General features: G+C 45.9%; 1 protein-coding gene across 4 annotated transcripts in view; it reads right to left on the bottom strand.

The window, feature by feature from the left end:
- Positions 1 to 17,555, bottom strand: part of Flnb (filamin B) — a 140,377-nt gene that overhangs the window by 34,726 nt on the left and 88,096 nt on the right. For all 4 annotated transcript variants that reach the window (XM_013346838.1, XM_026779876.1, XM_026779877.1 and 1 more), the window contains 10 exons: positions 15,330 to 15,592; positions 13,840 to 14,437; positions 12,868 to 13,041; positions 11,126 to 11,288; positions 10,234 to 10,394; positions 6,272 to 6,439; positions 4,180 to 4,303; positions 3,607 to 3,763; positions 2,520 to 2,709; positions 590 to 837 (listed from right to left, as the gene is read on the bottom strand). In XM_013346838.1, the coding sequence (XP_013202292.1) occupies positions 590 to 837; positions 2,520 to 2,709; positions 3,607 to 3,763; positions 4,180 to 4,303; positions 6,272 to 6,439; positions 10,234 to 10,394; positions 11,126 to 11,288; positions 12,868 to 13,041; positions 13,840 to 14,437; positions 15,330 to 15,592 (2,246 nt within the window). The remainder of the gene's footprint in view (positions 1 to 589; positions 838 to 2,519; positions 2,710 to 3,606; positions 3,764 to 4,179; positions 4,304 to 6,271; positions 6,440 to 10,233; positions 10,395 to 11,125; positions 11,289 to 12,867; positions 13,042 to 13,839; positions 14,438 to 15,329; positions 15,593 to 17,555) is intronic.

Raw genomic sequence — 17,555 nt, 5'->3', positions numbered from 1 at the left:
TGGACAATGGTGCCCTTCTATTCCCAATCTTCCTTGCTTTTAAAGGGAAGACACGCTGGGCGATGGTGGCATACGCCTTTAATCCCAGCAGTCAGGAAGCAGAGGCAGACGGATCTCTGTGAGTTCGAGGCCTGCCTACAAGTCTACAAGAGCTAGTTCCAGGGCACCAAAGCTACAAAGAAACCTTGTCTCAAAAAACCAAAAAAAAAGGAAGACATTTCCCTTTTTGAACTTCGCCCAAATGCAACTGGAAGTCCTATGCACCCTGAGATCTCAGAGGCAGGTGTGTAGACAAGAGAAAATGAGGACCCTTCTCCTCTATTGTGGAGATGGGGGAGGAGGCACATGCACTTTATTGTTTTCCTTTGTTTTTTCCTATAAAGCTAAGCTAGCTCTCCCTCTGAGACAGTTTAGACAAAGACTTTGCCTAACTCCCTTGGCATGACAGATGCCTCCATGACTGAAGATATTTCCCCCCAAATTGGTGTTTCTAGAGATACCTAGAGTCAAAGCCATGAGGAAAGACGGAACTGATGCCATTACAGTATCTGCTAGCAACAGTGGGCTCAGGAGAAGGAACCTTGCTTACCATGACTGTGAAGGGGCTATTGGGAATATCAACGCCACCAAAGCGCACATAGATCACATAGGTGCCTGGCTTGGCAGCAGTGTAGAAAATGTCATAGGTCCCATCTTCATTTTCTATGACATCAGCCTCAGCCTCGGTGCCATCTGGGGTCAGAATCGTGCAGGTCACTTTCCCCTTCCCAGCAGTCTTGGCGTCCACTACAAAGCCCACTTCCTCGCCAGTTTTCACAACGGGGGCAATCCCAGGACCTATAGGAAAGGTCAGAAGAAAATCAAATCATAGGCTGTGGATACTTGCATCAGACCAGGTCATATGACCTCAGAACAGGTAAAACTATGTTGTGCTGTCTATGTCGTGAAGGTCAAACCTTTACCTGCTGCCAGGCAAAGATCAATGAGAAGAGTACTGCTCAAAGGAATCTCTTCATTGTGCCTGTCCTTAGCTTTGCAAACAACAGACAGCGCTCACCTGTCTTACTGTCTCCGATTTGCAAAAAAAAAAAAAAAAAAAAAAACCACAAAGTACGGAAAAAAAAACCACACTGGTCAAAATGTGCAAAATGACAAAGGGCGATGGGGCGTGCACAGAAAACTTTTCACACAGTAGGACGTAGGGGTGGAGCTGGTGGTGCAAGACTCGGCAGAACAAAAGGTGAGATCAACAGGTACCACTAGGCCAAAAAAAAAAAAGATCCCTGCCTGAGCTAGGGGAGGAAAGAGGTCTGCAAAGTCAGGAGCTCCCCATCTCTCACTAAACATGCCCTCAACCAGTTGTTGCTGTAGACCAGAGTGGTATATGGTTTTCAGTTTTTTAGCCATGGGTGAGACAAAAAGGGCCAAAGTGAGCAATCTGAGATCAGAGAACAGACCACATCTAGGGTAGACCTACATTCAGTTCAGTCAGTGATTCGTATAGTTTTGATTTTTCTCCATCAATCAACCAATTGATAGTGTGCATGTGTGTTTGCATACGCAAGCACAAGGTGTGTACGTATGTGTGCGCATGTGCATGCAGACAATTTCCGAGACAATTCTTTCCTCTCGCTATCTGGGTTTTGGGAACTGAACTTAGGTTGTCAGGTTTCTTGGAAAGCACCCTTACTCACTGAGCCATCACCAGCCCAGGCTTCATGTTTTAAAATCTGCTAAAGCAGCAGCATCAAGCTGTAGGAGCTGCTTTTAGAAACAGGCACAAAACCAGGTGTGCTGATATATGCATAGAATCCCAGCTCTTTGGAGGCAGAAGTGGGAGGATTAGCTTTTGGCAGCATCCTCAGCTACACATCAAGTCTGAGTGAGGCTAGCCAGGATACATGAGACCTTGTTTTGTTTTGTTAAATGGATAATACCATATTGGACTGGTATGATGGTTCAGCGGGTAAGAGTACCTGCAGCTCTTTGATTTCCCCCTCCATATGGTCAAGCAGGCATGTCTAAGAAGCTGAAGCAAGGGACGGTAAGACATTCATGAATTCTCAAGAGAAAAATCCCAAATCCTTTCACCTTTTTCTCCCCCTATTGCCAATCTAAGTAAAATGCTCTTGAGTGAATTCTGAACAAGTGAGCCCACCACTCACACAGGCAGAAATAGGCCGCCTCTCATGGTAGTCTCCATAAGAGATATCAGCTAGTCCCCTCACTTCAAAAGCATGTAAGAGCGCCCCTGCCTCGACATCATGCTTCGCATCTTTCCCACCCACTCTTATCTCATCTTTGTAATAACTGTGATGTCATCTTGGACACCTGGAAACGTTTCTGGAGTCTTAATGTTCTCACCTCAAAAGGATGACTGGTGCTCCAGAGAGCCTAAGCAACTTTCCCAATCATATGTCTATTAAGTGGCACGAGGCCAGAACACACACACACACACACACACACACACACACACACACACACACACACACACACACACACCTAACCCTGATGCTCACCTGTGGCCAGACACTTGCTGGCATCGCCTGTTTGCGTGGCCCGGATGCGGTAAGGAGAAAGTGGAATGTTGTCTCCACCGTAGGTGACCCCAATCATATAGCGTCCAGTCTTATCAGGGATATAGGTTACGGCGTATGTGCCGTCTTTACTGTCGTGAATAGTGGCTCTTTGAGGCTTTCCCTCTTGGTCCTGTGAATCACAGAGCAATGCTATCTGGGATGCTGCTATCAACATGTAGAAACCAATCGCAGCAAACCATGCTCTTTAATCAGCACCTCTACGGGTGGGAGCAGAGAGAAGCTTAACATGATCTTGTTCTGTTGCATTTGGGTAGGGAAAGGAAAGGGTCGCAGATCACACCATGATGGCCTGTCAATTAGTATTTGAGCAGCACATAAACTATAGAGACATTATAGCAAAAGCTTGGCTCATAGTCTGCCTTTTTTCCCCCTTCCTTTTCTGTTAAAAACAGGACATTCCTCCTTAGTTAGGTGCACCACTGAATACAAGTCTTCACGTTTTCAGCTTTGCCACCATACGACCATGTGACTATAGCCGGGAGTAGGGAAGGTCTTCTCACCTACAAGAGCCATTTCCCTTGTTTCTGTTTACCTTCTGGTTCACCTTCTAACCCTGACATCCAGAGCACTAGTAGGCTCATGGTCCATGAGTAACAGACCCACATTACAGATTACAGATGCAGCTTCCTTGGTGAGCCATGGAACACCTAGGTAGCTTACCTCTGGCATTATTCCCAAGAAAAAACAATTCTTTGTTAGAGGCTCTGTGGTATGTAGAATTTTAGCTCCCACCAAACCAAGGGGCAATTAAAAACAATTAAAATCAGCATAAGAAGCAATGTAGTAACAAAGAAGACAGAGTGTCTGGTGTGACCCCGCCATCACCTCGGATGCTCACCCGCTCACCCAGGTGAGATACCGGCTGTAAAATCCCCAAAACATGTGTCCTGGGGCAGAAATTAGTCATTAAACTCCCGTTTTTAGCCCATTTCCAGGATATTAAGTCTTACTAATGAGGTTTGGTTCTCCTCTCCACCATCATAAACAACCAAACAACCATAGTTACCGTGATCTGGACCGCAAGGAGGCCTTCACCAGCGTCTCTGGCATCAATCGCAAACTCCACAGGTAGGCTGGCAGGCACTCCATAGGAACTGAGGCCAGGCCCAGAGGCAGTCACTTTGCTGGCATCATACGTGGGAAGGACCTTGACCTTAAAGGGACTTGATAAACACAGAAGGCCTGGTCAGTAAGGATACAGGTCAGTCCTGCCCTACCTGATCTCTCTTCTACAAAGAGTTGGGGCTGAGAGGGGGATTTCTGCAAGAGATACAAGAGCAGGCTTAATCAAAGGACCAGAAGGTCATTGAAAATACAGAGCTGTGAGGTGCAAGCCACCATACAACAGCCCACCTTGGCTTCCCTCTGAACTGAAGACAGATGACTGGACAGACCCTGGAACAGGAACTAGTGTCTACTGGACGGTGCCACACTACATGAACTTATACAGGTTCTTTAACAGTGCTAAGGGAGACGTGGGGGGGGGGGGACAAGGTGGCACCAGAGCAGGGTTACCAATCCTGCGGGTGGACACTTCTGAGGGTGGACTGTACCCAAGCCTGAAGACTGAGATACTCACCTTCGAGGGATCTCTTCATCAGCATATTTGACAGAAACAATGTAGGGCCCCTCCTGAGATGGGGTATAGGTCACTGTGTGGGTGCCATCCCCGTTATCCACCACATTCACTGGCTCCACGAGGCCTGAGGACAGAAATGAGAGGGATGATTAATTAACAACCTGGCCTCCTTCATTGCACCCCAGCTGCATTTAGGACAGGATCACAGTCATCCCCAAAAACTATTGCTTTCCACTGAGGTAACATAAAAGCAAGCAGAACATAATCACAGGATCTATAAGTCACAGTAACAGAGTTAACATCAAGACACACCTCTAGCTTTTTGTGGGTTAATGTATACTCAGCCTGCCATACTGCTCTGGAGTACAACTTAGGAGACCATCCATGCTTGTTGCTGGAGATACGCATTACAGACATGCTACATATTCTTTCAAGCTGGTTAGGCATGCTTGGGTGTGGTAATTTTAATTCTATAGCCGAGAAAGTTCCAAAATGTCTAGACACCTCAGCAGCAAAAAGTAACCAATGAGCTGGCCAATCAAGACTTCTTGCCTCCTTTCAGCAAAGAACACAATGGCACCAACAAGCTAGGGTACAAAGTTACAGAGGAGGCAGGGGTGCCAATCTCAAAGAACCAGAGGGACGCCAACAGGATGCTACAGGTGATAAGAATATATTAAAGCCTGATTAAGGCACTCACTACTGTGAAAAGATTCTAGACCCCCAGCCTTGAACATACGTCGAGGAGGCGTCAGTAGCAGAGGAGGTTAAAGCAGGGTGTGCTCATTAAGTAAAGTCAGGTGAAGTAAGGACAAGTCAGTTTTAGAGGTGGGGCCAGCTAGAGGCTCCCAGGTTACATAATTGGAAGCAGCTGCTAATGGGAAAACACAAACCTCAAACCCATCTCTATAAAGGCAACCTTCGGGTCAGCTTTAAAGAGCTCTGAAATGGCTTTCAAGGGGCTGTACTTTGACTGGGAGTCCACTGCAGCAGCTAAAATTACAAGGCTGTGACCTGAGAAATCCTCCATTCGAGGCTACTATGGAAATACAGCCCCCCCCCCTTGGTTCAGCAGCTTCACTAAAGGAGAATCCACACCATGACTTCATTTTCCCAGACCGCTTCTGCTCTGAGCTTCAAAGGGCAGAACCTCCCGATGAACTCCACTAAGGAGGTTTCCCTTCAAAGGAAGAAACCTCAGCTCACTGCTTCTGGAAGCCACAAACACATCACAGAAGACAAACCTACATTAATTAAAAAATCAGGCACACTAATTCATATGGAAAACAAGGTATATGTTAAATACTGGATGAAATACAGCAGCAGGCTTCAGTAGTTCAGGGTTGTCCCCAGAAACCTTAATTACAGATTTTCAGCAGTGTGGGCCAACTGCCAACAAAACCCATTCCCCAAGACACCCTCTCTCCGGGAAGTTGAGAAAATGACAACGCTATATCCTCACCAAGTTTCTGGTATATTCCACAGCAACACTGAGCACCTCACAGGGACGGATCATCTCCAAACCCTGTCTCCTGTCCACACCCAGACGAACCCCTGGACACCCCTATACATGCTGAGCAGGTAATGGTGCAGCCCTGTGAACAGTGCATGTTAAAGTCCACACAGCTCTTCCTTCGACAAGCTACCTGGGAAAGTGAACTTATTACGCATATGCCCCAAGTTCCAGTACTCAGCAGGCAGAGGTAGGAGGATAGCAAAGGTCAAAGCCAGTCTGGGTTACTTAGTTAGACCACAATCTTGGAAAACCAAAGCCTAGGATGTAGCTCATTGATAGGACACTTGTGTGGCATGGGTAAGGCCCAGGGTTTTGCTTTCAGCATCGGAAGTGAAGACGTTAAATTATAAAAAGAAACATAGGACTACATTATTAACAGGAGAAACGGACTTAGGAGAATACACCAACTTTTAAGCAGGCTCGTCTGCGGGCTAGCTAGAATGCAGAAGGATGAATTAACAGGGAGACTTGAACTATAAAATTCATGAGCAATCTCCCAAGAAATCACCTCCTCTGGGTCATAGTTGTCTCTACCCATGGTGGGTGATGTGGGTGGCAGACAGGATACAGACTCACCTCTTGGGCCCAGGACCCTCACTTCCAATGGAGCTAGGCCAGCCTTGCTGCTGTCCACTGTGAAGGACTGCAGGACGCGAGCTCGAACACCAGAGCCCAGACCAGGGCCAGCAACTTTGACCTTGCTGGGATCCACAACATCTTTGGCAGGAACTTTGAAGGGGCTGCCTGTAAGAGTCATAGGATTCTGAGCATGAAGCAATCAAAAGAGCATCCTGTGTAGTCCTCCTGTTGCTGTACCTGGACAGCAACTGTATGCACCTCAGTCAGTTCAGCCTGCTTTACAGTGGGGGCAGCTATGCGACCACAGCTATTCCCATATCTGCCATGCAGCACTAAGCACATGTGGACACGGGATCTGGGGTCTCAGTGAGCCTTTCAAAGTAGGGCAACGAGAGCACGTTCTTCTAACATCCTGTGTGGCATCAGTTGGCAGGCACACAAGGCAGAACATGTAGGAGACGATGAATTTGGTCTGCAGGAGACCAGAAAAAGCTTTCCAGTAAAATCAGTGCTATGATGTAAGAGGAAGCAGCTACCACACAGGGGAAGCTATCCTCGGGGGGAATTCCCAGGAAAGCAAACACGATACTCTCAGCTCCTGGATGTTTCAACTCTCGGGAGTTACCTTGACTAAGCAGCCAGACACTAAGACAAGCAACATCCTATACACTAAGTGCTGCTGGCTGGGGGCAGTTCTGGGGTTCAGGGGAGATTGATAATCAGCTCTGGGAGGAGACAGAACCTGAATCACAGGAGTGAAGAGTGGGGCAGAGGCACAGAGGAGGAGGAGAAGCAAGGCTCTTGGAGAATGGAGGCAGGCAGCTTAGCGGCAGGAGTATATACAGAAGAGCAGAGCAGGTAGGCCTCACAACCCCCACCCAACCTCTTTCCCTCCTACACAAGCCAGTGCTTTCTGAGCATGCGTGGTTGCTCCATTCCATACTCCTCTGGTAAAGCCTAGTTCTCCAAGGTTAAGCTATGGTATGCTGCAGAAATGACTCTTTAGGATTTTCCACTTTTTAATAATGTCCGTTGTAAAGACTAGTAAAACAAGCTGAATCCAGGGAAATTAAGATTTGTAAGTGAAGCATTAAAAGGAAACAAGTGCAGAAGAGCCAGTATTGCTTACAGGACGTCTCACACAGCAGGAGTACCACTGTCCTTAGCAACCTCAGGTTGTCAAGGCCATGGTCAAAGAGCTCCGAGTATCATTTGCCACGTGCAAAACATGTGCCCTTCGCGTTTCAAAAGGTAGGTTAACTGCCAGATGCCTACCATGGAAATAACTGTTTCTGCTAGGGATCTCAGGAAGCTTCCACCTTGCAAAATTAGGAATTATAAATACACTTACAGGAAGAACCGAGACCCTAGCGAAGGTGAGCAATGCCTTCCATGCTGGGGTTAGGCAACAATAGAGTGTTTTATTTTGGGAGTGGTAACTGTTAACTCCAGTGTTAACAAGCAACAAGAGACTATCTCTGTGGCCAATCAGTAAGTCAGAACCTCAGCTGGAAACTGTGTGAACTCAGCTTGAGAGCAGCTTTGTAGCAGTATGCGATGGTCTAACATGTTCAGATATATTAGCTTTGCCAACATCCTATTCTCTGTTCCAGGTTAACATCACCAATTGACCACAACCCTTCAAGAATCCCAATTAATCAAGTGGTCCAGGCAGCTTCCACCAAAAGACCACAGTTGGCTCACCACAAGAAACCAGCAAGTTATTATAGGTAAGATGGGATAGTCTATTTAAAACAGTATCACCACCTAGCATGTAAGAGGCAGGAAGATTCCAAGTCTGAGGTTCTGTCTCAAAACAAAAAAATAAAAATCCGCCAGAGGTTTGTATGAGTCCAGAAAAAAGAACCCATATTTAATCATCCAAATACCCAGGAAAGCAAACAAGAAGCTGGTAGGTCACTGGATATTTCAGGTCTCAGAAGTTATCTTGGCTACACTAAGACAAGCAATGTCTTACACTAAGTGCCTCTGTCTGGGACAGTTTTAGAGCTCAGGGGAAACTGATTCAGCTCTGGGAAGACACAGAACCAGATGCATAAAGAGCCATCATCTCCCCGACGGGAGAGGCCCAGGGGCATCTTTTTTGTTAGAATCATTTGCTCAGTGCTCACTGATGGACCCAAACTCTTACTCCCTAATGCAGGGGAATTTCAAAGCTCATGCCACCAGTACTTTCCCAAAGCCAAGGCAGCACCACTGCCCCATAGAGAAGCACACAGAAGTCAGCAGAATTGGCTGCCTGGTGAAAGACACTGTCACTTCCCCTGGAGACCACCTTCTGCTCATTCTCAGGCTCAACTCTTTCACAGGCACTGCCCTGAGGCAAGGCACCAAAGAGGACCTTACAGCCCTACTCTGGCCCTTCTCCCCATTCACCTGCTTCCTATTAGCCCAGAATTTAGCTGCGTAAATGCTAGATAGTAGTTGCTCCAGGAGTGGGAGCTTTGTCTGTCTTGTTTCTAGCTGAAATTCTCTAGATGAAGTGCTAAAATTAAAACAAACAAGCAAAAAACCCTTAAGATACAATCTTTATTTTTGTTTTCTTAAGATAGGGTTTCTCTGTGTAACAGTCCTGGTTGTCCTGGAACTTGCTCTGTAGACTAGGCTGGCCTCGAACTCAGAGTTCTACCTGCCTTTACCTCCCCAGCGCTGGGGTTATGTGTGCATAGATGGCAAGGGGAAAGAAAAGAGGAGACAGAATCAGAAAAGCACAGGCCAGCAGACAGCCAAGACCTCTGAAAGCCAGCAGCTTAAGGATCCCTCAATCCCTTTGACACAATAGCATCCCACTGGGGAGGAAACCCACACGAGCCAGGAAGGCTCTTGCAGTTTCTGGGCTCTGCCCTCTCTCCATTCCCCTGGGACACATCCTGGCTCAGTAACAGCCCTGGAGTTCTCAGACCTGCATCCCAACACAGTCCACATTCTCCAACATTCTTAGGCATGGATGCGCACATGAAATGGGATTTTTCATCATTCTGTTATGCAACCAGAACTAGAACTTGCTAGAGATACCACTCCATAAAAATAAAATGGAGGCCCTTCATACTTAATCACACCTTCATGGTTTTGATTTTTACTACAGTAGTTCTTATCAGGGTGATTTTGTCTACAAAGACAAAGGACAATTTCCAGACATTTTTGGCTGTCACAGATGAAGGCTGCTTGCTGCAGGAATGCATCTCGTAGGCAGAGGCCAGAGATGCTGACATTACAATGCACAGAAAGCTCTTCTTAACTAATTTCTACACAGAATGCCAGCACAGACAGAGATGAGAAGCCCTGTTTTACACTAAAAGCATAAAACATCATTAAACAGCAAACCAATTAATAAATAAGAATTTATTATAAAGACATATTCATATGTCTTTAACAGCTGCCAGGATTGACAATGCAAAGGAAAATCAAGACACATAAAAAAGCAAGTAAACCCAAGCTCCAAAGGTCTTGGGGCTGAAGAAATGGCTCCGTGACTAAGAGCATTTATTGCTCTTACAGAGAACCTGGGTTCAATTCCCAGCACCCACAGCGGGTGGCTCACACCTGCTCCCTGAGGACTGAAAATCCTGTCTTCTTTGGGCAGCTGCATACATGTGGCAAAGATAAGCTCCTATAAGCACACGCATGTAGTAACAATAGCATTTAAAAAAATAAAGACTTTTCAAATTTTGTAAAGAATGAACTTTCCCTCAAATCAGAAACCAAGTCACCCAAACTAAGTCTTATGAACCACAATTCCTAGTGAAGATCCAAGCCAATGCTTTCTACCATGTTACTGGGTTCCACTAAGTTGTGATCTCTTGGTGCTGGGGTCACTGGAAAGATTCTCTCTGAAAAGTCTTTCCACAAGCCTTCTACCCAAGAGAGATGAGCAAAACCAAATCTGTTTTCATCCGACATCATTTATTCTTTGAACCATCGCCCAAGGTATGGCTTACCAGGGATGTGGACACCTCCATACGTGATATTAACGTCATAATCCCCCGGAGCGAAGGGGACATACTCGGCGCTGCAGCTGCCGTCCTTGTTGTCCCTGCAGTTTATCTTCGACTCTGATGGCCCCTCGACAGTTATGCCGAGCCCACCAATTCCTGCCCCTCTGGAAAGACAAGAGGCGGAGGGTGAACTGTGAACAATCCATGCCCGAATTCACTCCAAAAAAAACCTTTATCAATGATTCTCTTTCCTTAGCCTGACTCAAGCAATGTGGCAATACCTCCCAGGCCAGGGTTTCTCGGAAGTTTCATAGAGAGTCTAAATACAGTCTTGACTCCTCCTTCCCAGGCTTAGCCTTCAACGGTATTTACTGTTTATTTCACAGGGTACAATAACCAGTTCAACACAGGGATGCACGTTAGAGTACGGAGCCCGTGTTTTTACCACCGATCTACAATCATGTCCCTTTGGAGTTAATATAATGGAATGTCTCGAATATTTCATTTACATATAGGGTTAGCTATATTCTTCTGTATTAAGTTAAGGAGCTTCTGTCTAGTCTTAGTGTGCTTGGCATCTTGATTATTATTATTTCTGGTATACTTTTAGGTATACTTGGTCATTCTCTGTAACATCAATCTCGACACAAGAAAACGTTTAATACGTCTTTAAAAATGCATCTTACCAGAAGTTGAAAGACCATGACACATAAGTAGGGTAAAGCTACAACTTTTTTCTCCCCCGAGACAGACAGGGTCTCATTCTGCAGCTCAGACTGGTCTCAAACTTAGAGCAATTCTCTCGTCTCAGACTTACAAACCTCTTTTTTGTTGTTGTTTCCTTTCTGGGCTAACTACATAGGGATCAATACTCTGATCCCAGATCACTGCCTACCTGGTTACCACTGTGAAGACATTAGATTTGTTGGTAAAGGCTTCTTTCAGCCCAGGACCTTGGGCATGGACCCGGGATGGCTGGCAGCCTTCAGTTACAGCCACTTTGAAGGGACTGTTTGGGATCGGCACACCATCGTATGTCACCTCCACTACATGGGAACCTGTCCAAACACAAACAAACAACAAATGGTACTTGTAGACAATGTCACTACTTTGAGCTTTTATCTAATATTTTATAGATAGCACACCAACTACTATTTGAAAACAGTAGATGAAGAACATAACAACATAGGGCTGGAGACCAGTGGCTCAGTGGTTAAGAGCACATATTGCACCAGGCAGTGGTGGTGCACGCCTTTAACCCCAGCAGTTGATAGGCGGATATCAGGGAATTCGAGGCCAGCCTGGCCTACAGAGAGAGTTCCAAGACAGCCAGGACTGTTACACAGAGAAACCATGTCCCAAAAAAACCAAAACCAAAACCAAACCAAACAAACAAAAAGCATGTATTATTGTTCCTGCTGTGGACCTGAGCGAAGTCCCCTGTGTAAACAGCCCTGGCTGTCCTGGAACTCATCACTCTGTAGACCAGGCTGGCCTTAAGCTCACAGAAATCCACCTGCCTCTATCTCCCCACAGATTGTTTGTATATTAAATATACAAACTACCTGCATATTCCTTGAAAAGAGCACTAGATTTGTATTTAATGCAGTTAACCTAGACAGATTATCCTGATTTGAGAAAACACCATCCAGGCATTAAAAGACCACAAGAAACTCAGGAAATAGAAAAGCATCTACAAATATCTGAAGAAAGTTGGACAGAATATTTATGGGATCATATATTCAACAAAGGGGATAGAAGTGCTTTCCTTTTCTCTTTATGATTTCCTGATTCAAAAAAACTGCAAAAAAATGTACACAAGGGGCTGGAGAGATGGCTCAGAGGGTAAGAGCATTGCCTGCTCTTCCAAAGGCCCTGAGTTCAATTCCCAGCAACCACATGGTGCCTCACAACCATCTGTAATGGGGTCTGATGCCCTCTTCTGGCCTGCAGGCATACACGCAGAATGTATACATAATAAATAAATAAAAATATTTAAAAAAATGTACACAAATCATACATTGTTAAATGCTAACAATCTGCTCAGGCGGAGCTGGGGCTTAGCGACATATAACATAAGGCCAGTGTTTAATTAGGGTTTCCATTGCTGCCAAGAGACACCATGACCACAACTCTTAAAAAGGAAAGCACTTAATTGTGGTGGCTCACTTACAGTTCAGAGGTTTAGTCTGTTATCTTCCGTCATAGCAGGAAGCAAGGTAGCACGTTGAGAGAGAGCTAAGAGTTCTTACATCTTGACTCACAGGCAACAGGAAGTGGTTTGAGACACTGGGCGTGGCTTGAACATCTGTGAGACCTCAAAGCCTCTCTCCACAGTGACACACTTCCTCTAACAAGGACACACCTATTCCAACAAGGTCATACCTCCTAATAGTGCCACTCCCTTTGGGGGCCATTTTCTTGCAAACCACCATAGCCAATAAAGTAGGCATTGAATGGCCACCGGCCCCTCTGGGGAGGGTATCTTTTCCATTTCTGAGTAACGTGCATTGTTCTCTGCTGAGGCAGGTTGAATAAAATGGGTCAGGTACATGAGTAGGTGGTAGACTTGGCTAAACAAATGGCCGACATAGCTCTGCCCGAACAAGAGTCACTACCACAGAGAGGAGGGCTCACCTTTCTCAAATGGTGTATATTCTACCTGGTAGGTCCCATCAGCATTGTCCTTGACAAAGCACTCAGTGGAAGCCCCTGAGGGGTTGGCAATGCGAGCTTTGATGTGGTCACCTCCAACCTGGGTCAAGGACCTTGAGTCAATCATGAAGTCTGTTGTGGCCTCCCGAAACACATCTGTTGAACAATCACATAGTAAGAACGTTGCTGGGCAGTGGTGGCACATGCAAGGCACAGGCAGGAGGATCTCTGAGTTTGAGGCCAGCCTGGTCTATAGAGCTAGTTCCAAGACAACAAGAGCTACACAGAGAAACCGTGTCTTGAAAACCAAAAACAAAAGTGTAACCTTGGCCCAAACAGGACTCCCCCACCCCACGCCACCCCATGAAGATTCACACTCCAGAATACATTAGGTATAATTTTGGTGTCCCAAGAGTGGTTTTGCTGATTGTGAAAGTCAAGGTAGACTTGGCCAAGCGAAACAAAATTGCTCACACAAAGATGAGGATTAGGCCAGGTGTAGCGGTGCATGCCTGGAATTTTAGCCACTCAAAAACATGAAACAAGGGAGTTGTGAGTTCAAGACCAGCCTAGGCTACATAATGAGACCCTGTCCCAAAACAAAAACAAAGGTAGTGACCCAGGACATGGGCAAAGACAGACTAGCTCCGCCCTCTGTATATTATTAACACATTTTACATCATTTAACTCCAACTAAGTCCCAGTGACATGACAAAAATATTAACAAAGATTTTTGGCTTTTCCACACAAACTGGAAATAAGCTGAAAATGCTAGCCCCATCTACCAGGGAGAAACGAAAAAATGGGGACTTGGTGGAGTGCAACCTCTGGAAACAATGTGAGCCCCATTTTCCTTTATTGTTCCCTTCCCCCCATTAGACAACCACACAAGGCAGAGGCTATAGGTGAGAACCTGACCCCCGGTAGGTAGTGTAGTTTGTTCTGGAGACTCACCTTTTCCTTCTATGCCTGGTCCAAAGGCTTTGATCCCACTAGTGTCTATAGCGGGCTCCACCTTGACCCGGGTGGGAAAATGTGGTACGAGCTCACCACCATACTTCATGGTCAGAGTGTACATGCCAGCTGTCAGGGGTACATAGGTCACCGCATAGGTACCATCTTTGTTGTTCTGGATAGAAACTTCAGCTTTCGCCCCTGAGTCTGAGACAGCTTCCAGGCCCAGAGTCCCAGGCCCTGCTTCTGAACAGTCAACAGTAAGGAGTCCGGCTTCACCCGCCTTCCCATGTTCTAGACCTGGTCCTGATGCCACAACCTTAGAGGGGTCAAATGGCATTTCGATGTCAGCTTTGAAGGGAGAGCCAGGAATGTGGACTTCCTCAAAGAGAATGTTGACAAAATATTCTCCAGGTTTTGTGGGAAGGTAAGAGACGGAGCAGGTGCCATCACCATTGTCGGAGCATTCGATTTTGGCCTCACATGGACCTTCCACAGTTAGACCCAAACCTCCAGTTCCGGCTCCTTTGGTGTCAATGGTGAACTCAGCAGGCTTGCCTACAAGACCTCCTTCCAGGCCAGGACCATGGGCCTTCACCTGTTTGAACAAAGAATAAAAGTCAAATCCTATCTATAGCTGCTATGGCTACCCAGTAAGCCATGCTTCTAACACTTGTGACCGCAAATCACACAAAAGCACACATCAGTCAAATATCCCTTAGCCCTGAGGCTGGTGGTCATGTGCATGCACACGTTAATACATGCATCAGTCAGGGTCCAAGAATGCAATCCAGCTACTCAAAAGAACATGTAGGATAGAAGGAGCCCTTAGCACAGGACCAGTGGTAAGGTGGTAGGTCTGCCCTATTGCTTCATTCTTTGCCCTGCCTCTTCTGAACCACAGGGCTGGATGTGAGACCCTAACACCTTGACTAACACACACACACACACACACACACACACACACACACACACAGGTTTGCTTGGTTGGGGCTTCAAGAAGGTACAGCAGTTTGGGTTGCTACAGATCCATCAATAAATCTTACATAATAAAACTTTGTTTTAGAAGAGATAACTATAGAATTCATGCCATTCGGACCACTGGAAATATCCCCAAATCATTTGATGGAGGAGACTAGGACTAAGGATAATGTCCTTTTCTGCCTGCTAGGATAGGTTCTGTAGGATGAACTCCATCTGTATAACGGACACTGGGCTGCGGCCGCTACATTCTTGCCTATCCCTATGGGCTGACTACTGCTTATGTACATTGTCACGCTAACCAACACATAAAGGACTCTCTCACCAGAGTTTTGCAAACAGAGGAAACACGAGAGGAAGGTTCAACTGTTAAGGGAACCAGGCACCCCGAATTGCAGAATATCTGTCAGCCATTGAGAGCTCACATACATCAGAGAGACTTTCCCGTATCTTTCTCTGGTAGTACTCCAAATCATCTCTGGCAACAATAGGGCAACCCCCAAACTGACCTTGCTGGGATCTGGTGGTAGTGAGGCCTCCACAGTATAGGGGCTTCCAGGCACTGGGTGTCCATCATAGGTGACGTCTACAGCAAACAGCCCCTCCTCCCGAGGGATGAATTTGGCTGTACTGCTCTCCTTGCCGGCCACTGGTGCTACCAGGCATGGCACGACCTTCCGAGAAGGGCTCAGGATGGTCACATCCAGCTTGCCCTGGCCTCCTGCCCCTTTAGTGTCAATGGCAAATTCCTGATCCTTCCCAACTTCAACTCCTGTGGAAAGGGAGACAAGGTAAAGCGATGAGCTGCTCCCTGTCAGCAGCAGAGAAAGCGAGAACAAGGTAAAGGTAACACGCTGGACATGGGCTTCTACCTCAGTTGCCACAGGAAATAATGACTGAGGTAAGGCAGAGAAGAAAGAGTAATACAACAACATTTAAGCCTCAACCACTGGCATAAGCACAACACAGTGCGTCACTAACACTGACAATAACAGGCATTTATTAAACACAATTTCTAGGCCAGTCACAAATATTGTACATGGTCTCCTATGTACATACTAGTTCTATGGGTTGTTTATTAAGAACAAGTGGCCTTTACAGATGGGGAAACTGAGGCTCTGAGGTTAATTAACTTTTCTAGGATAACATATCTAGCAGATCACAAGGCTAGGAATCAAACAAATTTATCTAACCCTATGGTCTGCTTTGATGATAGATTATAATTACAGTACAATACAGCACTGCCCGCTTCTTCACTTTCTTATGGTAATAATCTTACGCACCCTTAATAAGTCAATAATTTTAACTCCTGACAGAAAAAATCCAACCCTAATACCATCCCCACCCACAAGAAGGCAGAAGTCACACAGCTGGTCAGGTCTTTGGGTCACAAAGCAAAATCTTGCACATTAAAGAGGGTAACCTCAATGGTTAGAAGCACAGACTGCTCTTGCAGAAACTGGAGTTCCCAGCCCCCGCACAGCTGCCTGTAATTACAGCTGCAGGAGATGGACAATGTCTTCCAGACCCCACAGGCACCTGCACTTGTGTGCACGTAATGCCCCCCCATACACATAATTAAATTTTAAAATAATGAAAATAAATCTTGAAACAGTCTTTGTACGGCAAGGCTGTAGGAACCCCAGGTGTTGTTTTGACAGAAACAAGGAAAGGGTTTCAACCAAAACAAAAGCACTGGCAATATAGGACCCTGCCACAATCAGGCAAATCTTAACTCTGGAGACATGGAGGCGCCTGCCAAGGCCAGCACAGCAGCCCACAAGTTCTATGTCCCAACAGGGCAGAGGCTTTCCATGGTTTTCCTTTTCTGCAGTCAAAACTTGATGTCCCAGGAAAAGAAGAAAGAAGGGAACACATGAAGTATCTGAGTAGTGGCTGTCACATGCTCACAGCCTTTTGTCCCCAGCCACAAAAGCCAGCAGAGACTCACTTAACAGCTTCCAGAATGTGAGCTAGCCTAGTACAAAAGTGTGCGCAGGACACAACCACTGTCGGAGGAGGTTAGTCTGGTGTACACACACCAGGTATGCAGACTTGTCCCACTGACTATGTGTCCTGAAATCAGGTGAGCATACAACGCTGAGGGACATCCAGTTTGGGACTCTCCAAGCAGTTAATACTAATGAAGAAGACTGAATTGTATCATGACTTCCAAAATGTAGCACTGATCTCTATGGGTAGCACAGGACATAGCCTACAGGCAGGACAGGATAACTTCAATGCAAGATAGATACTACCAAGTGTTTTCTCTGGATACATCTATATGGATAGATGCAGGAGGGTGTGAAAGTAATATGCAAAACCTTATTTAAAACCCAAAGACGTTTTTAAAATGCATCAGCTAACTCTCAGAACTTTGATTAACTGCAGCAAGCAGGATCAGACATCCAGCCATCGACTTGCAGGTTATATGCAGCCACATTCTGCCTAGGATAGACACCAAAATCATTACCTCACTTAAAAAACATTGAGACTAAAAACAATAACAACAACAACAACAACAACAAAACCTCAACTGTATGGGTCATGAAAGTAAATTTTGTAAATGGTAACATCATTTTGCAATGTCAAAAGATGGGACACTTATGTATGTAAGAACTGCCTGATGAAAAAATGGGCTTATATATTCCTCGAATTATAATTTAAGAGTGTGTGTGGAAGCCAAGTGAGCATAAGTAAGCATGTTGGTACTCATACTGTTCTCTTTATGTTTG

The sequence above is a fragment of the Microtus ochrogaster genome, chromosome 6 (genome assembly GCF_000317375.1).
Source record: "Microtus ochrogaster isolate Prairie Vole_2 chromosome 6, MicOch1.0, whole genome shotgun sequence".
In the NCBI taxonomy this organism is placed as follows: Eukaryota; Metazoa; Chordata; class Mammalia; order Rodentia; family Cricetidae; genus Microtus; species Microtus ochrogaster.
Note: the sequence above shows the minus strand (reverse complement) of the source record. Positions and strands in the feature narration are given on the sequence as shown.